We start from the raw sequence: 21,951 nt of genomic DNA on the forward strand, positions 1-21,951 counted from the left end.
ATGGAGTAGAGAGAGCTGAAGGGCTTATGAGAAATAGCAAAGAGTGGCCTTAGAAGAGGGGATGGGTCACTAGGGCTGTAATGGCGTGAAAACGTACCATTATCACCAGGGCTAATTATAGCAAAGCTGTGCTGATGCTGGAACAGAATAGGGAGTAGGTCTGGCATCACTTCGGCAGTGATGCTGCCCGTTTCCTGGTGAAAGTAGAAGGCAGGACAGGGTCCTCCTGACACCAGCATGATGAGCAAGCCCAGCAGAAAGCTGCAGGTGGGATTTAAATGGAGCCTGAGGAGGAGAGAAAGAGATTATCCTTTGCCAAGAAGCCTTGCTCCTGATTTCCCTGTCTCCTCGCTTACCCGGTGTGTCTGTTTTTCTCCTGTCCCACAGGAAATCTGCGACGATCCACATCTCTTTGTGGATGGGATCAGCTCCCATGACTTACACCAGGGCCAGGTCGGGAACTGCTGGTTCGTGGCTGCCTGCTCCTCCCTGGCGTCCCGGGAGTCTCTGTGGCAGAAGGTAAGCGGTTTCCCATGCCGGGGGAAAGCCCGTCTGCAACACGTTGGCTTTGCGTTGTGTTTGTCCGGCTCAAAAACTGGTTTTGAGAGATGCCTCAGGTCCTGAAAAACTGTTCATGTGCAAAAACCTCCCTTAAAGGGCTATCTTTCAAGGGAAATTAGTCATCATGACTGCAGTCACATCACACTCAAGCCAAACCCTTGGCCAGTTTCTCCTTAACCAAGTGGATCAAGTCCCATCCTGTCTTCCAGATCCCAAATCTGACCCTCCCCACTCCAAAACAACCTGAAAAACAACAAGAAGAACAAAATTCAGGATGCTCAGCTGCAGCGTTTGGCCCCGTTCCCCTAGTTCCCATGGTGTTACCTCTCTTTGGCTGCTCGGTGGGTGCCCACCTGGGCAATGAGACACCTTACGCCGGAGCGGGTAAGGCAGTTCGAGGTATTAGTGTCTCTCCCAAGCCGCTGCTTCCCCAAAGCATCCACCCCTGGCGTGTCCCATGGCTGGATTACACCACGTAGCAATGCTCCTTTGAGTGTGGGTCCAAAGGGACTGTGTTATGGGCTGGAAAGCCACCAAGGAGCTGCACCAGAGCAAGGGGCTGCAGAGCCGGGGAGTAACCACAGAGGTACAGGGGGGCTTCAGACCCTGGTACAGGCGTGCCTCATCATAGGACAAGAGACCAACAAGTTGCAAGCGCCTTTTCCTAGATTTTACTGCAAAAGGCAGCCACCGAAGTCCTACAGTGTGTGCAGACAGCATCACCTGCTTCACCCACAGCCTACTACTGCAACGGACCCAAAAGGGGTCCCTCCACCCTACACCTTTGCATCTGCTCTCTGCTGTGGTGCTTCCAGTCTCTGCTGCCTGTGGTTTTTGTGGTCACGGACGCTAAGCTCAGGAATTTGTGTTTGTTGCAGCATCCCCATTTTCTGTTAAAACCAAGGTTTTTCTTTATATGGGAGCAGGATAGTTGTTGTTAGCTTCTGGATAAGCAGTAAGGTTTCCTCCCGTCATGGCTGTGGTGGCTGTTGTGGCTCTCATTACAGGTGTGGTGCAAGGTGTTGTTTAGCTTGTTCCCCTGCACTGATGTCTCCCAAGGGCAAACGGGCGAGTTGTCTTCCCTCCTCACCATTCAGTTCTAGCCCTGCCCTGGGAAATGCCAACCGAACAGAAGCCGGGTCTCTTTGGACACCTCATTATTTCAGTTTGCCAATGGCATTGCTTTTCCTCCCTTGGCAGTTTGGCTGTGGGTGTTTGTGACTTCTCATTTTCCATGCCCTTAACTCTCAGAGGCTCTTCTTTAGCTGCCTCCTCTTTCTTTCAGAAAGGTTTGTTTTCCGGCAAAAGCGAAAGCTGCAGCCCTCTCCCCAAGCCTTCCCTCCCAGTTGTTTGCTGTGGGCTGCAGGGCTCTGGTCAGACACACTTCAGCACACGCCTGCTTTTGGAGATCTCTGAATTAGATGGGGCCTTTACTCACCCTTTGCAAGGTGCTCTGAGGGCTTATGATGAATTGCAAGGAGTAACCATGGCTATAAACTGCACCAGCAACTTTTAAAGCAAAATGGAAGATGTCAAGTGCACAGATTAACCCCTTGGTCCAAAGAGACACCAGCTCTGCTAGATGTGCTGGGATTAGAGCGTGGTCCTTGCTGAAGATCTCAGAGCCCTTCATTGGCCCAGAAATAGTGGACCTCTTGGTCCTCGGTACAGTTGCATGTGCAATAGTGATAACATTCCTGTTGCTCCTTGGCCCTCGGGCATCTCCACACGTAGGACCCGATGCCTGCAGGGCAAATCTCTACTCCTGACGGGTCAATATGCTGATGTAAGCAACAGTTGAGAGGACAGACAAGGCAGCAAAACACTAGGTCATTAAACACCAAAATGTCTCTGATTCAGGGTCCAGGAGGAGCTGAAAGATGCTGATGATGGTTTTAGTATCCTGAAATATCAGTTACAGGGATCTTGGCCCAGGTCTCCCATTGCTGCTAGAAAACGTAATCCTGATTTGCACCAGGATGTAACTTAAGCTCTGTGTGTCCCTTGATCCACTTCACAAAGTGAAACTATCTGTCTCAAGTGTGGGGAGGGTGAATACCTTCAAGGGAATAGGAGACGGGCCAACTACATCCCTGTGTATCCCAAGAGATTATTTTATTCACACGCTTTCTTCCACTTCGCTCCAAGGCTCCCTCCCGTGTCCCTCCTTCCCATTAAGCCTGTGGTGTTTGAGTCACAGAGTGGGAATGGGGGACTGGAAGTTAATCTAGAGCTGTTTTCTATTTTCCTGACTCTTGGCTGGCCCTACATGGCTTTAGGCGTGATTGGGCTCTGTAACACCCTTTCTGTGACCCTTCAGAGGTGTCTAGCGCTTATGAAAAGAAATTAAGGCCTTGAAATGGGGGGGGGGGGTGTGTTAAATAATTTCCAACAGTGCTTTGTCTTGAAGGGTTGTCTGGATCTATAACCTGTACTCCCACAGGCTGCATTGGCATTGCTCAACGAACAAGGAACAGGGGCCAGCCTCTGAAGCCAAGTGGTTCAGAGAACCCTGCATCTCCAACAGCTAGCCTGGTCTCCTTCCCCTTCAGTTGCTTCTGAGCCACAGGGCAGTCTTGGATGAGATGCCAGAAGCAGATAGCTCTGAGGGCACCCACCTCCCAAAGTCCATTTTGCACAGGTCTTCTACAACCTGGGGTTAGTTATTGCTCTCTGAGGAGGACCCGAAGGCTGGTGTTGTGCCTCAGCCAGGGCAGGGGAGGAACATTACATGGTGCCTGGGGCTGGACCCCCACTGCAGTCCGTTCATTGTCAGGTGGAAGATCATTGCTCCTTCTACTGCTGCTGCATATGGAGGTAAAAGAACCAAGGCAGTCCAAGCAAGGTCCACATGACATTGCCGCATGTAGTTCAGCTCAGAAAAGGTCTCCAGGGTTACCTGAAGGCATTTTTAACTTTTAAAACCCAAGGGTTGGATCAACAGTTGTTGCTAAAGGTGTTTTAAAGCTAGTAAACAAGTGAGGCAATTGCTCAGAGGACAGGAAGAAGGGTCTGGTTTCCTCAGACCTCTCTTCTGTCCCTTCAGATGGGGCTGTGTAGGTCTTAGCTTTCTTGACTCTGTCCTCAGGGTCTTTAGGAGTGATAGCAAACTGGTACCTGCAGGATAATTCCCACTAAAATGACCTGCCTTGGGTTCCTGGTGTGTGTGGTTTGTCTGGCCAAGGCCAGCTTCTGATGGTCTTTTTTGGGACTTCTTCTGGAATTCAAAGTGATAGCCTCTAGGGATGATACTAGGGGGTTATTAGTCATGTGTGACACAGTACAGGTGATGGCACAGCCTTTTTAAAAAATATTTTAGAAAACCTGTTTCCTAGAGTTCATTTCACAGAATCACTAAGGTTGGAAAAGACCTGTAAGGTCATCAAGTCCAACCATCAACTAACACCACCAAGCCCACTAAACCATGTCCCGCAATGCCATGTCCACACGTTCCTTGAACACCTCCAGTGAGGGTGACTCCACCACCTCCCTGGGCAGCCTGTTCCAATGCTTCACCACTCTCTCAGTAAAGAAATTTTTCCTAATGTCCAGCCTGAACCTCCCCTGGCGCAACTTGAGGCCATTTCCTCTTGTCCTGTCATTCGTCACTTGGGAGAAGAAGCCAACACCCACCTCACCACGACCCCCTTTCAGGGAGTTGTAGAGAGCGATGAGGTCTCCCCTCAGCCTCCTCTTCTCCAGACTGAACAACCCCAGCTCCCTCAGCCGCTCCTCATCAGACTTGTGCTCCAGACCCCTCACCAGCTTCGTCGCCCTTCTCTGGACACGCTCCAGCACCTCAATGTCCTTCTTGTAGTGAGGGGCCCAAAACTGAACACAGCATTCGAGGTGCAGCCTCACCAGCACCGAGTACAGGGGCATGATCACCTCCCTACTCCTGATGGCCACACTGTTTCTGATACAGGCCAGGATTCCGTTGGCCTTCTTGGCCACCTGGGCACACTGCTGGCTCATCTTCAGCCGGCTGTTGACCAACACCCCCAGGTCCTTTTCTGTGGGGCAGCTTTCCAGCCACTCGTCCCCAAGCCTGTAGCGTTGCATGGGGTTGTTGTGACCCAAGTGCAGGACCCGGCACTTGGCCTTGTTGAACCTCAACAAGGTTCAACCTTAACACAGTTTGAGCTCCCAAAGTGCCCTGCAAACACTGCATGTGGCAGAAGCCAACCTGAGTCACAGATAGGATGGCAAGAACCCAAGTGACCTGACTCCACATGATGTCCCCTCTAAAGCTTTGTGCTGAAACCCCTATACTCTCTGAGTGTGCGGACCAGTGACTACATCCCAAAGATACCACAGCACGCTTTCAGGAGTCAGGCCTTTTCCATGGTGCATCTAAAACCATGGCTGTGGTTTAGCCGTCGTTTCACGGGACCACCTGGTAGAGGGGCTCACGGCTTGGCATGGCACCTCTCTTCAAGATCCGCAGCCTCATGGAGCCACCCAGCACCTTGCAAAGCGAAAGGTGTTCACCACTATCCCTCTTTCTCTCATCTACTGTCTGGACAACCCACCATCACAGCACCACCGCTCTGGATTTAATCGTGCTGGGGAATAAGTGGTTCCAGGTTGGGCACGATGGTCTTGCTTGTGCTCATGTGGGCTCAGAGCATCCCTACAGTGCCCGGGAAGAGGTTGTTTGGGTTGCTTGCATCTTGGACCTGCTTCTCCACCTGGCCCAAAGAGACAAGCATCAAGGCACAGACTGTGCCTGAGTTCACCTGTCCCAGGAGCACTAAGGTGAAGCCCACAGAGGAGCACCCTCTCCCACATCGGGCCGGTCCGTTCAAGGGCAGGCAGACCCACGCTGAGCTGCTGGTGCCCACCTGCTGCTGCAGGAGCAGTGTGGAGCCTGAATCCTGCCAGCTGTGCCGTCCAGAAAAGGACACGGGGACCTGAGGGACAAGCTGACTATGAGTCAAACATGTGCCCTTGCAGAGAGGAAGGCCAAGTGCACACGGGGCCAAACTAATATGACTACAGCTGGCAGGGCGAGGGAAATTATTCTTTCCCTCTGTCTGGCATTTGGTGATCCCTATCTATCTGGGCACTGTTTTGGGGTCCCCAGAAGAAGACAATGGCAGACTGAAGTGAGCCTGATGGAGGCCACCAAGATGGTGTGGAGAACAGGACAGATGAGGAGAGGCTGAGAGAAGTGGGTTTGTGCATCCAGGAGGAGGGAAGTTGAAGGGGGAGCTTATTGCTGCCTGCAGCTACTTGATGGGAGGGTATGGACAAGATAGACAGGACAAAAGACAACAGCACAAGCTGCAGCTTATCTTCAGCATGATGTGTCAGACACTGGAACAGGGTCCCAGAGAGTCTGTGGGATCTCCATCATGGAGATACTCAAAGATGGACTGGACAAAGCACCGAACAACCTGATCTAACCTTGAAGTAAGTCCTGCTTTGAGCAGCAGGCTGGACCAGACCCCTCCAGAGTCTTCTTCCAACTTGAATTATCCCTTGAGCCTACACTCAGAGAAAGCCACTGACACCCAGACCTGTTGGGTGGCATCCCTGACCGCAGGCCTTCGTTTCGGGATAACGAGCCGTGGTTGTCAGGGAGGTTGCCAGGGAGGCTGACATCAGACATCCCTTCCCTATAGATTATCGCACAGCAGCACCATCAGTTCCTAATCCGCAAACGAGGCGGGAGGGCACCCAGAGGAAGCCCCGGAGGGTGTTTTGCGTCACTGGCCCGGGTTGCCTAGCACCGCTGGGACCGTGGAGAGGGGGCACCAGCTCCGGGGGCTTGGAGGCTTTTTTCCCCTGCGTGTCCTCTTTGAGAGCCAAACGTTGCGGAGGACGTAGCAGAGGAGCCGCCGAGGCAATGGCAGCCGAAGCAGGGATGCTCGAGCTGCCCTTTGTCCGTGATGACCAGCTCACCCGCTGCATGCGGCTGCGATTCCAGAGCCTGCAGCAAAAAAATATGAGGCCCCAGGATGGCGAGAAGCTGCTGCGTCCCAACGAGCATGTCTACCGAGTGGATTTTATCCGGCAGCACAACCTGCGCTTTGTCCGCTGGGACATCCAGCTGGAGAGACCTGGGAAGGTCACGGTGACCGGCACCTCCCAGCACTGGACTCCTGATCTCACCCACCTTATGAACCGGCAGCTGCTGGAGCCGGTGGGCATTTTCTGGAAGAAGCCAGGGGCCAAGGAAGTGGAGTGCAACGAGGCGGATGCCCAGGAATTTGGGGAGCGGATAGCGGAGTTAGCCCAGATCCGCAAGGTGATGTATTTCCTCCTCGCTTTCACTGACGGCCTTGAACCAGCTCAGCTGAAGGGCTCCGTTGTTTTTAAAGCCTGATCCCTTCTTACTCAGCCCTTCTGGCTCCAGCTATGCTTATGTCTTCATTTTTCTTTCTCTCAGTTCAGTTCTTTTGGTTGTTTTTTTGTGGTTCTTCACTGAGGGACAGCGTTGCGAAAAAGTGGAGGACAGCTCAGTGCTTCTGGAGCCTTCACCCCTGCAAAACGTTCCCCATATGTGCTGTCCTCTGCCTGAATGATGGGGAGGAGGGAGGATAGCCCATGAGCTTGCTGCTGTGTTTGTCCAGAGTATAAGACTGCATGCTTGTGAATTCAGCAGGGAATCACCAGGTCTGACTGGAGCAGGGTCTTGTTGGCTTGGAAATATGAGGCTGCCCTAAACCCTCCAACTGTGGCACCTGGATAGAAAAAGCCTGATGGGAAAATAAGAAACTGCCATACTAGAAACAGGAGAGACAACTTGGAGAGAGCCTTGGCTTCCAGTTTCCACCCGAGTCATTAAAAAGGGAGGGCTTGTTTGCGATGGAGTGCTTCTCCTCGCACGGATGCTGAGTGCTTGCAGGCTGCAGTGACTCCCGCTGTGACTGTGGCTGTTCGGCGTCTCTGAAGACCAGTCCCATGGAGGATCACCTTGCCATGAAGCTGAAGTGCATTTGGACATGCCGTATTCTGCAGATTGCAAACCCACTGGAGAAACTGGTGCAGGGAGGTTGGACCACCCTTTTCCTGACAGCCACCACCATTTCTTGCTGGGGGTCACTGTGGGGAGGTGTACTCCAGCACGTTGCTCACCTTGTGCTGCCTGGAGAACGTTGGTCCTGAGATGGGTTGGAGCACGCGTGCATGCGTGTGCAGAGCCAGGCGAGTGAGCCAGCAGCTCAGAGCAGGCTGTAGGTCTGAGCCAGCATTGCGTCCCCTGCAGCAAAAACAATTTGTGCATGGTTGTGGCCTTAAAGCACCCATGAATATATTTATTCTGAAGCATCTATAGAGAGCTGTGAGGCTGCAGAGCACTTTGCAAACCACAGAGGAGGAACCTGCTGCTGCTGTCCCCAAAAAGCAGTATCTCCTATCCTCTACAAATGCTGAGGCAGGGAGCGGTGTCTGGGTGGCCACAGGAGCAGAGAGGGGAGACGGTACCTTTGCAAGTTTAGGAGCAGGAAAGTATTTTGTGCCTGGTTTGTCCCATCACTGCGAATAAACTACTAACTTTGGATGTTCCCTTTTCCTCCACCAAAAAAGTGGAGGGTACTTTGATGAAGCTTCTTGAGACCCACAGATAGAAATGTCCTTTGAAAGTGTTAAGTATTACTACAATTGGTCCTTTGCTAAGATTGCACCCAAATGTGGATGAGCACTTCTCAAGGTATGGACTGAGGTTTTCATGAGATGTGTAAGTAGAGGGCAGTGATGGGAAAGCCAGGACACGGTGGCTTTGTACCCATGGCCTGCTGACTTGTGCAGACCATCGCAAAAAGAGTCCAACCTCCTCTTCAAAGCCTCCAGAGATGCAGACTCCTTGCCCTTGCCAGCCCAATAATAGTGTATAAAATGATTGGCACAAGGCAGAGAGAGGCAGGCAAGCAGGAAAATCAGCTACTGGCTGGAGAGATGGAGCTTTGAGTCTTGCCCACAACCAAAGCTCAGCAACCACCAAATCATACAGTCATGTCATGGGCATTGCCGGAGAAGTTGATGTCTTTGTTTAGACCCCAAGAAATTCTGGACTCAATGAAGAGAGATAAAAGTGAATCCATCCCTGTTTGGCCATAGCATGGACTCGTTGTGGGCCAAACCCAGTTCTAGGGTCTCAGCAGATTTTCCCATAGGAGACCCCTCCTTGTGCATCCCAGAGCAGAGCTCCTGACTACAAACCCCATTAGACCCAAAACCAAGAGCCACTGCCAACATCCAAAGGGGGTTTTGCATGCCAGGTCTCACAATATGCCATTGTTACATTGCTGGGGTAGAGTTCTTGCTGCAGATACTTTGCTGGGTATTGATGTACCACAGTAAATGAAAGCCTAGTCAACAGGGTTCCCCTGAGGCTGTGTGTGTCTTCTTCATGCCCTTTTTGGAAGCTGCCCCAATCCTGCACGCAATAAAGCGGCACCCGCCAATTTTCAAGTCACTGTTGGTATTTTTGAGCACCTTTTTATCTCCTGTAAAAAGCAAAATTAACGTTTACCTTCTTTTCTCTTGGTGTGAAAAGGCTTAATGGAGCATATAGCAGTTTGTGTGGTTTGGGGAGGGGTTTGAAGCTGGGCAGAGGAGGGGAAATGATCCTCAGGTGGATCCTCCTTTCCATCAGAGCTGGGGGTGGGAGGTGAGTGGGGCAGGGTGATCTCTCCCTGCTGCAGGGAAGATGAGCCTCTATACCAGTCACTGAAACTCTCCCTACACAGTTTCAGCATCCCATAAAGCCTTTCAGATACACCACTCTGTCCCATCTCCCAGGGGAGTTTCATCCTGGTTTGTACTGTGGTTCAGCGGATTGGCACAACTGGGTCCCTCCCTCCCCTTCCTGAGCTGGCAAGTTCCCAGCAGAAGAGCCCCTGCTTGGAAGAATCGGCATCTACCAATTCCTCCTCCTAACCAGGGATATTCCTCCAGGGTCACAGGTGCCTTTCCTCTTAATTAGCCACTTTTAAGACAAATGAGAAAAGCCCTAAACCAGCTTAGAGAAATGAACCTGGTGTTTCTGGGCCCCCGATTTACCTGTCTCTGAGCCCTTTCACTGTAAATTTGTCCCACTAAAGGGTGTTACAGGTCCAGATTTTGGGAGTCCCTAAGCAAAAAGCAGCACAGTTGGGTGAATGAGGAGATGTGATCTCCACTGCCTCAGTGTCACACAACCAAGTTGAGTCCAGGACTCAGTGGGATCCTGGGATGGATGGTCCATGGCATGCTCTCCAGCAGCCACTGAGGAGGGGTGGAGATGTCTGGGGAGGTTTCCTGGGAGTGGGTGGGAGCCGTGGACCTCAATCGCATGATGATCTCCTGGAGGGATCTGGGCTCCAGCTACTGATGGGGTTTGGAGATGTGCCCCAGATTAATCCTTTAGGTAATACGCAGCATCAGGTCACAGGTAGGGGTTGTGCTGTATGCCTTGAAGTGTGGTGTCCTGATAGGCACCGCATCCAGAGCTGCCACCTCTCCCCTACAGCCAGGGGAATCACAGACACCTTGACCAGGGGGTGAAGTGATGGGAGGGATCCTTGGCCTGGGTGGGATGCTATGTTCTGGGAGGAGCTGGGGGAAGGAACCTGATGTTTGAGCTCACGCATTGCACTTTGGTAGGTTGAGGACAGATTGGGCTCTAGAGATCAGGCTGTGGAGATCAGGCTCCGCTCCTTTCGCCTTGAGTCAGTGTAGAAACACGACCAGTCCTTGCTCCTGGATCCTGCTCTGTATGAAGGCTGACCACTTTTGCTACCTTCAGTGGCAGAGGGTGTTTTCAGCGCTGTCCCCAAATGAAGGGACGGAGGAGGATGGTGGGGACTGGTATCTCCTGCCACCACTGACAGTAATAGCAAGTCTCAGAACCAGCCAGCTGGAAGCTGTCACTACCAGCTCTGGCTGACAAGCTGCCTCTAATCAATGCCGTAATCATTTCTAAGCCCACATTAATAGAGAGTTGATTAGCACAATGGTCCTCTATGACAATTCATTAAGATGAGCTCCAGTCAGGAGGGAATCGATGGGGACTGATGGAGGTCTCTCTGACCGTTCCTGGCACTCTCCCAGAGGGAGTCTGGGGCATTGTTGTTAGCCCTCCTGGAAAACACCAAACCCTCCAAAGTGGCTCTTTTTCATGGCTCTGTCTGCTCTGCTTCTATTGATCCAGACAACTCAAGAGTGCCAGTGAGCTCGCAGGGCTGACGGCATCATTAATATTTCAGTGTAGGAGCAATAAAAGCCCTGGGCTGGATCATTGCAGGTAGCTAAGGAGTCGAGGGGCTCTCCAGAAAGAAGTCTCTCTGCAGCATTACGGCTTTGTGGCAGCAGCCAAAAAAAAAAAGCAGAAGGCTCTGGCAGCTGGACAAGGGCCAAGGCATGGTGCGGGGGGTCTCACCATGGCCTGGGACTTCCTCAGGAGCCTCTTTCCATGCAATGTAGCTGTGTCCTGTCCTATCCCACCCCAACACTCGCAGCTGTCTCCACAGGACAGTGATTATTTGGTGTATTGGAATATAATTTTCCCTGTGGGCATGTTGGGGTTTTTCCTCGCTTAGGTCATGATGCTTTGGGACCAGGTAAGTAAAGAAGCAAAGGTGTGGACAGTCGGTCACATTACTGCAGCTGAATCTGTCAGTGTTTGTCAACTATCAGTCAACTACATTAACTATACATGGCCACACGGCCCACCCTGGCCATGAAGTAAAACCATGTTGCCTTCACCCTCAACAAAAACTAAGCTGTGGTGGGGCAGTTCCTTGCTGTGTGCCTCTATGTCCTGGTTCTAAATAAAATGCAGATCCTCCTAGATGTAGCATCTGTGCGTGGCTGTGCCCATTTCTGCCCCCGCTGTTGGGTGGATTTTCCATCCAAAGGAAAGCTGGTGGTGCCTGCAGCCATGAAGGACTATGGACTTCGGCAGTTACCCTTCACTTGTGCCTGTCCCACTGGCAGCGCAGATGGCAGTGACACCAAATCTGCGCTCCCTCAGCCCCTCAGCTGCTCTAGGGTTTCTTTCACCCCAGGCCCTCTTTTCCTTCTTTCAACAAGTCACCTCCCCGTGCTTGCTTGGATGAGTATGGTAGCTCTTGACAGAGAATAATGGAGACCTTATGGGGATGGCAGGGGGGTTGGAACTAGATTATCTTTAAGGTCCCTTCCAACCCAAACCATTCTATCATTCTATGGGGATCTCACTTTTCCCTCTTTTATTTAGCAGAGTAGATGTACGCAGAGTGTCTGGTCCCTGTTCATTGCCACCAGGTAGATGAATACAACACTTGCTCTTGGGCCAGTCATGTCACACCAGAATCAAGAGAATCAAAGAAGGTGCCCTCTCTCAGTGGTACCCTACGGACACTAAAATGAACAAAAATGTGGTCATAAAAATAACCATCCCTGGTCAGACCAAGGACTCTTCTGCTCCAGTAGCCTGTCTACAGCAGTAGATGGCAGCAGATGTCCAGGGTAGAATTATAAGAAAGAGGACAAGGGTCTTTAGCTCCATCTTCCAAGGCACGATGAAGTCTAAGCTATTCCAGTACATGTAAATCTAGTCTGCACTGGAGGAACGAGGTCCAAAATCTGGCCCCAACAGGCTGTAAGCAAGTCCATCCCCCTCATTTTCTTCCTTGTCTTTGATATTGTCTGCATTAGTTCCAGGATCAGAGCCAAACCCAGCAAAAAAGGGAATAACCTCGGTGCATGTGCCTCCTCTCTTGCAGGTCATCCCAGACTGGAAGGAGCAGGAATGGAATCCTGAGAAACCGGAGAGCTATGTGGGGATCTTCCACTTCCAGTTCTGGCGTTTTGGTCAGTGGCTGGACGTGGTGATAGATGACCGCCTGCCCACACTCCACAACCAGCTCATCTACTGCCACTCCAACTCCAGGAACGAGTTCTGGTGTGCCTTGGTGGAGAAAGCTTATGCCAAGTAGGTACCCGGGGAGCTGCAGGACAAACTGGGACCTGGGCACCCTGTTTTTCCTCTCTGTTCATTCATCAGTTGGTTTGCACCAGTGGAAACAACAGCTTTCCTGGGGAGGAATGGGACATATCCCAAACAGACAGAAACTATAAAAAAAACCTTTCTCTAGCCTTAATTTACCCTCAAAGCAAAATATCCTCCAACTCCACGTTTGTTTAAGTAACACCTATCCTGGAGATTTCAAGTTCCCTTTACTTTGTCCTATGACAGCAAGAGTGCTGCAAGCAGCATGGGGTTTTCACCCTGGTTTTAATTAATAATTTTTCACCCTCATTTGCTGTCCTCACCCACCGAAAGTTTTATTACAAATCCCTGTTCTCCATGTTGACCCAAAAACTGTCCCAGACCCCTTAAAATGTCAAGCCAGTGTTGTTGCGCCATCCCTGTCACCCTCTTTCAGGTTGTCAGGCTGTTATGAGGCCCTGGATGGAGGCAACACAGCTGATGCCCTGGTAGACTTCACTGGCGGGATCTCTGAACCTATCGACCTGACCGAGGGGGACTACATTGCTGATGAAGCAAAGCGGAACCTCCTCTTTGAGCGTGTGTTGAAGGTGCACAACCGAGGAGGCCTCATCAGCTGCTCCATCAAAGTAAGCAATGTTACCTCTATGGTCACGGTCTCATGGGAAAAGGCATTTTGGGATGCAGTTGTCTTACACTGTTGGAGACTTCTAAATTAGATCAGATAAGTTATGGCCAAAGGTTCCTGCTTCTTCTTGTGGATGGGAAAAAGAGTCAAGCCTGGATGCCAGCCCTCTTTATTCTTCATTGCTATGTCCAAGAGCCCAGATTCATCCCACCACCCTTTAAATGTTAGGAGAGGATTCACTTCCAGAGAAAGGCATTTTGGTGTCTACATGTGGACATCACTACAAACACTGGGTGCCAGACCTCCCATTATAACCAGTAGAATGAGCTTTATTGGTCGACAGTATGGGAGTTCAGAGACCTCGTGCAGCAGATGAAGATCAGGAAGGATCTAGAACCTAAAATGGCATCTGATACATCTGCCAAGACAACTAGCTCTCTCCTTGAGCATTGGGGCTCTTCTTTTTGGCTCAGAGAAACCCGCAAGGAAATCTGAGCTCCTTTTTTACCCAGTTCCTGCAAAGGCAGTCACACCCCCCTGGTACGAGCACTGTCTGTGTCCCCCTGCCCAGGCCACTTCAGCGGCTGACATGGAGGCCCGCCTGGCCTGCGGACTGGTGAAGGGCCATGCATACGCGGTGACGGACGTGCGGAAGGTCCGCCTGGGCCATGGCCTGCTGTCCTTCTTCAAGTCGGAGAAGCTGGACATGATCCGCATGCGCAACCCATGGGGCGAGCGGGAGTGGAACGGCCCTTGGAGTGACACGTGAGTTAGGATGGGCAGCAGCAGCACCTTCTTTTGGTGGGAAAAGCTGGGTTGGAGCAAGCCTTGAGACATGAGATAATTTGACTATGTCCACACCCACAGGATAACATGGTATGGGCAGTTGTGGGATGCTGCTTCAACCCATGTCCTAAACCTACTATTTCACTGGGGTAGATTCATTCCTTGCCCTGGGGTCCCTGGAGGTCAGCAGGAGGGTGGCTGAGCTTGGCAGACCTTCTCATTAAGGCTCTGGTGGGTGTTGTGCTGAAATTGCCAGCACGTTCACACTAGTGAAAGATGATTATAGCTCACCTTTCTGCTCCCAGTCTTGTTCCAGCAAAAATAGCACCCAACAGAATCAACCTCTGCCACCACTGACTGCTGTGGTGTCTGTGGATGAGATGAAGAACCAAGGGCTGGTGTCACCAGAGCCTTTGGCCAGAGTCCATTTTGTTATCTTCACTGATAGGGTTGTGATTGTACTGGCCAAACAAAATCTTGCCAAGCTAGATTCAGCACCACTGGTCAGGAAGGAAGTTGAAGCTCCAAGCCATGCTGCACTCCCCTCATGTTTGGAAGATAAGCTAACCAGAGCCTTGTGGGGACTGGTTGCATGGATGGAGCCTTGTGCCCTTGACAGATCCTGCCGAGGCCAAGTAGCCTCTTGAATTCTTGTGTGTCCCCTTGCCCTCTCAGTAATGATCCTGTACTCTTCCCACAGCTCTGAGGAGTGGCAGAAAGTAAGTAAAAGTGAGAGAGAGAAGATGGGGATGACGGTGGAAGATGACGGAGAGTTCTGGTGAGTCCCTCCTGGGGTTGTCGCCACAGGCCATGCCCACAGAGTCCTCCCACCCCATGAAACATGTGAGTCATTTCCATGCAAACAGCTATCCAGAGCAAACGGCCTTCCAAGCCCTAGGATCTTTAGTGGAGCCTCCTCTTTGAGCCCATGGGTATTAGCTTTGGATGGCCATGACCCTAGGATTGCAAGCTGCTCTGTATCACACTGGGTCCAAACCATTTCACCAGGGTACTGGGAACTTGTTATGATTGTGCTGAACTTAACAGCCTCACCAGGTATGTTTCAATACAACATATCACAGAATCACTAAGGTTGGAAAAGACCTGTAAGATCATGAAGTCCAACCATCAACCCAACACCACCATGCCCACTAAACCATGTCCCACAATGCCTCATCCACACGTTCCTTACCCATGTGTGGAGGAAGGGCCTCTACTCTGGTTCTCCCACTCCAAAACACATAGCTCTATTGTTTACACTGAAGAAGAAGTATTTACTGCTGCATGCAGAAAGGTATCATCTCCATCTCTTGTGTTACTCATCAGATATCAGAGGTTACCCACACGCAGTCTCTAATAGGTGATCAAGAAAATCCCTGCAGCATACTACTGTTCAGGGGAATGAAGCAGCATAACCCAACTCTGTCCTTTCCTGACTTAGGATGACCTTCGAAGATTTCTGCAAATACTTCACGGACATCATCAAGTGCCGTCTCATCAACACGTCCTACCTGAGCATCCACAAGACCTGGGAGGAGGCAGTGCTACACGGGGAGTGGACCAGAAACAATGACCCCTTGAAGAATCGCTGTGGAGGCTGTATCAATCACAAGGACACCTTTTTGCAGAACCCTCAAGTGAGTCATGGAGCAGAGGACCTTCTAGAGCCTTCACATGTGCTTCCAAGTGTTTAAATCTCCTACAGGCACCTAGAAGGCCAAAATGGCTACCAGACCTCTAGTAGATTAAATGTGCTCATAACCATTCTCTGGCTGAGACCCCTGGCACAGCATGACCAGTATCCAGGCCAACTCTTAACCTCATCCCTCTTATCAGGGAGACTGTATCCAAGTACCTGGTGTAGAGCATCTTGGCGCACGCAAACAGCAAACTGTGCAGTGTTAGCTGTGCCAGTCAAACAAGGCCAGGAACCATTTCCAACAATTTGGATGTTTGAATGACCACATTCCAGTTCCTTTGCGCAAACCTTGGCACTGTTAAATTTACCAGGACAGGTGTAGTCTATAGGGCCACTTCCTTCTAGCTTGGCCTTCAGAAAAGGCCCTGCTCTGAAGTTCATCTCCTGGAACAAGCTCTTCTGTCCTGTCCTGCACTGAACCGGGATTCTCAGTAATATAAGACAAATTCTTGTGAGTCCTTCATCTAACAAGCAGATGAAGAATGGTCTGGTCCATTGCAGGAGTTGTCAACAAGGATGTGGGAGAGTGGTTTCCTGCTTCCAGCTCTGTGTTAGCCTTCATCTTAGGTCTCTGTGAACATCAGTTCCTCCTCCCATGCCATGGAGGACTTGTGGCAGACTGCAAGGGGTGAAACTCTTTGATACGAGACTGCATCTAGACTCCTTGGATTCTGCTGAGCAATTCAAAGACTGGATTTAGCAGTCTTTTCTAAGATGAGCCAAAAAGGTCTCTGGCTTGGCAAGGTGGTACCAACTCCCAGGAGGAGTGGGTGTGGGTTCTCAATGCTGGTACTGAAGCCAGGTTGTCCCTGCAGTGAGGTGGGTGAGGAGACACTGAGGTTAACTCTGCTGTGTGTCCACCCCCAGCCATGCCCAGTGATCCTGTCTTAGTAGAAGTCCTACCTTACCTTCCTCCCTTTGCTTCTAGTACGTGTTTGATGTGAAGAAGGCAGAAGATGAAGTGCTGATCTCCATCCAGCAGAAGCCAAAAAGGACCAGTCGCAAAGAGGGCAAAGGAGAGAACCTGGCCATAGGCTTTGATATCCATAAGGTAGACCATGGTTCCTACATGTTGGCCTGAATACCCCCATAAATTTGTTAGTGGTGGAGTGGTACATGAGTCCTGCGTGACCAATAGTGTTGTTCGTTTAAGCATTATCTGGGTGCCTCTGGGGTGCCTTCAGCAGATCCTGCCCCCCTCTAGAGATGACAAGAGATTTCAGAGGTGAACAGTGACAGCATGGACAAGTTCTCCTTGCTAAAAGCAATGGTTAGTCTGTTGTCTCCAAGTGCTGAAATCCGTTAGACTGATCCCTATGTGTTGCTTGCTGGGCCCCCAGTGTCAAGCTGGGATGCAAGAGACAACGAGTCCCTGAGCCAACAGAGTTGGGAGAGCCATGCCCGCACTTGTTTTCCATCCATCCCAGTTGGGACCGTTTTGCTGGTTCTTTTAACTCCAGCTCTCCCAGCACTGTGGGGTCAGTCCTTGCAGTCTGGCCCCACCAAGGTGGACACCAGTACATTGTCAGTCAGTGCTGTCCGGCTGACTGTCCCATTGTGGTCTCTGCCAAGGTGGAGCTGAACAGGAACTACCGGATGCACACCCTGCAGCAGAAGGTGGCCAGCTCCATTTACATCAACTCCCGCAGCGTCTTCCTGAGGACAGACCTGAAGGAAGGCCGCTATGTCATCATCCCCACCACTTTTGACCCTGGTCATGTAGGCGAGTTCCTTCTCAGGATTTTCACAGATGTGCCTTCAGATTGCCGGTAAGTAGCAAGAGCATTGATGGGGAGGCGATGGCTATTTGGAGACAGCCCTGTGCTTTTGATATGTGGTTTTCCTGATTGGAATTGGTCATAGCCTTGCCTGGACCTGGTGTTTGGCTTCCTTTCAAAGGTGGCCAATGGACAGGGCATCTTTACAGGTCTCACCACAAACATGCAGAGAAGCTCCTACTCCACTTCTAAGCATAACATGGGAGAGCATCCCAAACCAAGGTTGGGGAGATTGGAGCGGGGAGCAGAGTCTGACAGTGGACAGAGCATAGTCCTTCCATCCTGCTAGAGCAAACTCTCTGGTCTGCCCTTGGAGTAAGGCTGGGCACCTCTAAAAGGCCACATGTTTTTCCCTGCAGAGAGCTGACACTGGATGAGCCACCACACACCTGCTGGAGTGGGATGTGTGGTTATCCGCAAGTGGTATCCCAGATCCACGTCCTCGCCGCAGCCGGGCTCAAGAATCAGGACTCCCAAGGAGGTACTGGTCTTTCCCTGCCTGCTGTCTAGTCCCGGAGGAGTTGGGAGGTGGTTGTTTCAGTGGGAAAAGGGGGAGGTGGTTTCATGAGATGGGAGGTTGCTGGCATTTGTTATGTCCTCAGGTGTTTTTTTCAGTGAACTTTCCTGATTCAGATACCAGAGGAGGAGAAAGTCCATGGAGAATCAAACTCACTTGCTGTGGACATGATCTGGGAGCTGTTATATTTAGGCTGTTGTCTAAGATCCTCGGGAGATCCTCCCAAAACTTCCCCAAAGGCCTTAGCAGTTGTCCTGTAACAATCCAGGCTTTTCTGAGTGTGAGCAGCTGTAAAGGTCAGGAATCATATTTAAAGGCTTTTTAGTAGGAAGGACAGAGAAGCAATAGTACAGGCTGATATGTTGGGGTAGTGTTCATCACTGGATGCTGGATAAATGTCTCTCAGTAGAGGGTAGGTCAAATTTAACTCATTTTGGGGTGCTGTGGATCAAGAGCCTCTCCTTCTATTTCTTGTAAGTCCTGCTCCAGGCTTGGCTCCTAGGAGCCCTCTGAGATGACCTGAGCCACCACCAGCACAGTGCACTGTGTTTCTGCCTTCTTGGTCCTCTAAAGGTTCATTTTCATGGTCCTACCATGCTCTGTTGCAATGTTGACATCCAACACTTCTCTTGCATGAAAGACAGCAGCAGCTCCATGCCTCACCGTGTCCTGCAGCCACACAGAAGCTCATGGTGAGAGCCCCATGTTCAGTCCTTCTGGGGCATCTGGACCAAGAAACCCAGGGGTAGTGATGACTTGTACTGGGAAATCGTGAAGTAGGGATGAAAGGTGTAGAGGTTGTGATTAGAGAAGCAAATGCCTTTCCACCATGGGAACAGACCAGATCCTAGCCTTTGTCCCCCATTTCCTGAGTCAAGGACATGTCTTGAATGTGGCAAGGTTTAGCCAGGCACTTTCAAGACAAATTTAAAGTATAAAAATTGAAAACTTAAAATTTAAAAAATCTAAATTAAAAACTTAATTTTTTTTTTTTTTTTCCACTCAAGCATTATTGTCATGGCTGCGTATCCCTAAAGCCCTGAATGTAATGAGCAGGATCCTTCCTCAGGGCAAGGACTAGCCCAATTCGCATATTTATCACATGCCACAAAGGCAGACCTTCTATCCTGTCTGGTGTTTGGGGAGGGAATTTTATCCTAAGTAGGTTGTTTTCTCTTGGGTTACTCACAATAGCTCAGTGTATCCGTAGCAGTACAGGGAAATCTGTAGCCAAAGGTCTCTGAACTGTTCACAGAAACAAGGAGATTTATCTTTCCTTCAGCCAAGGGTACCTGTGGATTCTGGAGCCATAAAGCATTTTTTCAGCAAGAGGCCCTTGGGAATGGCTTTTTTTCCAGCTGTTTTCCAGCTGTTCAGCTCCCACCACCAACAGCCTGCATGTGTGGAGCTTTCCAGTGCAATGGCATCTCGCATCTCCCAGCCCAGGCCTTTCACACTACTTTGGAAATAGTGATTTACAGATAGCAGTTTGGCTCTGGCTGATGGAATATGAGGATTTAATGGGACATCCCAAAAGACAAGGCTAGTTTGGAAAAACAGCTGTGAAATCCAGCAGCTGTGTCTCACCAGGGGAGCCAGCTCCTTGCAAACAGAAAGCTAGCAAGGAGGTGGTCTGGCAATCAAAGATGTGGTTCTTAAATCCCTGGCCCTCAGAAGGGGGTGGTTTGTTCCTCCTCATTTCCATATTTCCCTTGGACAAAAAAACTCATCCACCTGGTCTGTGTTTCCATCATAGCCACTAAAGCTCATGGTGAGAAAATGCATTCTGGCAGTTAAATTTCCATAGCAACAGCTCATTCTCTACTGAAATTCCCCAAACAAGCACTTGTTTCATCAGGGGAAAATGTTCACTAATGAGGGGCTCTCTCCCTCTCCTGGAAGCTCAGGTACTGTCCCAGCTGTGGGCTGGTAGTCTCTGAACTTGGTAACTTTGCTCTCCGTCTTTGTGGCCTGCTTGTTCCCCATGACTGTCTTGTTCTAGCTGGGATATTGCGATAACCATCCTTTCCCACGGACCTGTTACACAGCCCTTCATGAAACTCTCCTCTGGCTTCCCACTTACCTGTTTTGTCTGCTTTCATCTCCTCGGGTTCCCACTCATTTCCCCTGCTTGCCCCCCAATGCCCAATCTTTCTCTTCCCCATCTCTTTCACTGCCACCAATGATCCTTTTTGACATTTTGATCTTCCTGGATTCTTGCCCAAAGCAAATACTCTTAAGAACCATTTTCACCTCTTTAAAAGCCTTTTCGATATATTTCCATCCTAAGGCTCCCCATTCATTGTTTGCTAACCAAACCTTCCCAGTGCCCGAGTGGCCTCATTTTTGGATCTCATAAATTAGCACATCTTGGCACTTAATTTTGGCTCAGCATTGCGCCTTCTCTCATCACCTTGACCACCCAGCATTTTCCTTACCCCAGCATTAGTCGTTATACTGACGGCCCCTGAAGCATTTGAGTCTCACTCAGTCTGGGAAGAATTTAAGATGTGCCAATGATTTGTGCTCTTGCCGTTCCTCTCGGTTTCCTTGTGTGAAACAAGCTCTGTGAGCCCGGTTCTATTCTCCATGGCTTTATTTCTGCCTGCCTTCAGCAGATCAAATCCTGAAAGGGAGAGGTGAGCAGGTCAGTGGCTTCCACGAAAGATGTATCCCAAAGGCCAGGAGGATTTTGAGTGACGAAGAAGTGTTTATGTAGAATATGTGGTCAAGGAAGAAGTGGCCATTTCGTAGCAGTCCATCACCACCTGCCACCTGGGGACAATGTCACCCAGGGACAATGTCACCTAACAGGAGTAAGCCTGAGCCCATCAGCTGAGCTTCATGGACATCATCTGGGGTGTGATGAACTCTTTGGCAGATATCCATCTCCTCTGGTGGGGTATGGAGAAAAACTGATGTGTGACACCCCTGGAAAAGGGCTCTGAGGAATTACAGGAGCTACAACAAAGCAAAAATTCCCTTTTCTCTCCCCAGGAGCTGACCCTTATGTGATCATAAAGTGTGAAGGGCAAAAGGTTCGCTCTCCAGTGAAGAAGAACACGGTGTCTCCAGAATTTGACGTGAAAGGTCTCTTCTACCGCAAGAAGCCAGGACAACCCATCATAGTTCAGGTACCCAGCAGAGAAGCAGTGAGCTGAGGGATGGAGACCCTCTCTCACTTGGACCCCCCACCAGCCCTCTCCTCACACCGTCCACAGCAGGTCTGTTCCCCAAGGCTGAGCATTATCAGTTCGTGCAGCTCAACCTCTCACCGCCACGGCTGAGCCATGACATCTGGTGAATGCATGTCCTTCACCCCTCTCAGTTACAGAGTGACCCCACACACACCTCGACCACCTCCACGACTCCAGCTCAGAGCAGGTCCCCAATAACCCCTTATCCTCCCCGGTGCATGAAGGTTGGCTGCATCCCTCAAGGAGCTGTCCTCATGTCTGTTTTGTTTCCGCAGATCTGGAACCACAACTTAATAAGTGACGAGTTCTTGGGCCAAGTGGTGCTCACAGGGGATCCCAGTGACCGGCAGTCAGTGCACACGCTGCACCTCCAGGACAAGGGGAACAGGAGATCAAACGATCTCTCTGGAACCATCGCTGTGAGGCTGCTCAGCAGTAACATCCTCACCAACGTCTAAGTACTCAAGGACTCTTCTTCTGGTGCCACATATGTGTATATAAACATGCACACATACATACGTATATATATATACACGCACAGAGCCTACCTACCATCTGCAAAGTGTATATGAACTATGCATGCATTCCACTCAAAGGAGCCAATCTTGTGTTTTCAATGTTAAAAAATGGTGCCTTTTTTGGGGAACCGCAACGATCCTTCTGCTGGCATCCTCTGCAGCCCCCATCGCCGCCGTGTGCCCTGTGGGATCGCTGCAGGCACGCTGTGTGTCCTGACAGCCAGAGCACGATGCCCTGATGCTGTTTGTTTACACGGGCTGGCACACACGTGCCACCACGCACACGTGTGGCCACCGCGGTCCCACCAGCCGCTTCAATGCATCTTCGATGCGTCTGCTTGGTTTTA

At 50.6% G+C, this 21,951-nt stretch overlaps 2 protein-coding genes across 2 annotated transcripts in view; both read left to right on the forward strand.

Moving 5' to 3' along the window:
• CAPN5 (calpain 5) overlaps nt 1-21,567 on the forward strand; it is a 39,648-nt gene extending 18,081 nt beyond the window's left edge. The window contains exons 2-12 of the mRNA XM_059820009.1: nt 388-519; nt 12,255-12,463; nt 12,918-13,110; nt 13,681-13,874; nt 14,596-14,673; nt 15,337-15,532; nt 16,523-16,645; nt 17,167-17,363; nt 17,732-17,853; nt 20,887-21,023; nt 21,362-21,567. Of these exons, the coding sequence (XP_059675992.1) occupies nt 388-519; nt 12,255-12,463; nt 12,918-13,110; nt 13,681-13,874; nt 14,596-14,673; nt 15,337-15,532; nt 16,523-16,645; nt 17,167-17,363; nt 17,732-17,853; nt 20,887-21,023; nt 21,362-21,544 (1,764 nt within the window). The 3' untranslated portion in view covers nt 21,545-21,567. The remainder of the gene's footprint in view (nt 1-387; nt 520-12,254; nt 12,464-12,917; nt 13,111-13,680; nt 13,875-14,595; nt 14,674-15,336; nt 15,533-16,522; nt 16,646-17,166; nt 17,364-17,731; nt 17,854-20,886; nt 21,024-21,361) is intronic.
• OMP (olfactory marker protein) lies at nt 6,413-6,892 on the forward strand. The gene has a single exon (XM_009810003.2). The coding sequence runs from the start codon at nt 6,413-6,415 to the stop codon at nt 6,890-6,892; it is 480 nt and encodes a 159-aa protein (XP_009808305.2).
• Nucleotides 21,568-21,951: the final 384 nt, after the last annotated feature.

This window comes from Gavia stellata, chromosome 1, assembly GCF_030936135.1.
Source record: "Gavia stellata isolate bGavSte3 chromosome 1, bGavSte3.hap2, whole genome shotgun sequence".
Classification (NCBI taxonomy): Eukaryota; Metazoa; Chordata; class Aves; order Gaviiformes; family Gaviidae; genus Gavia; species Gavia stellata.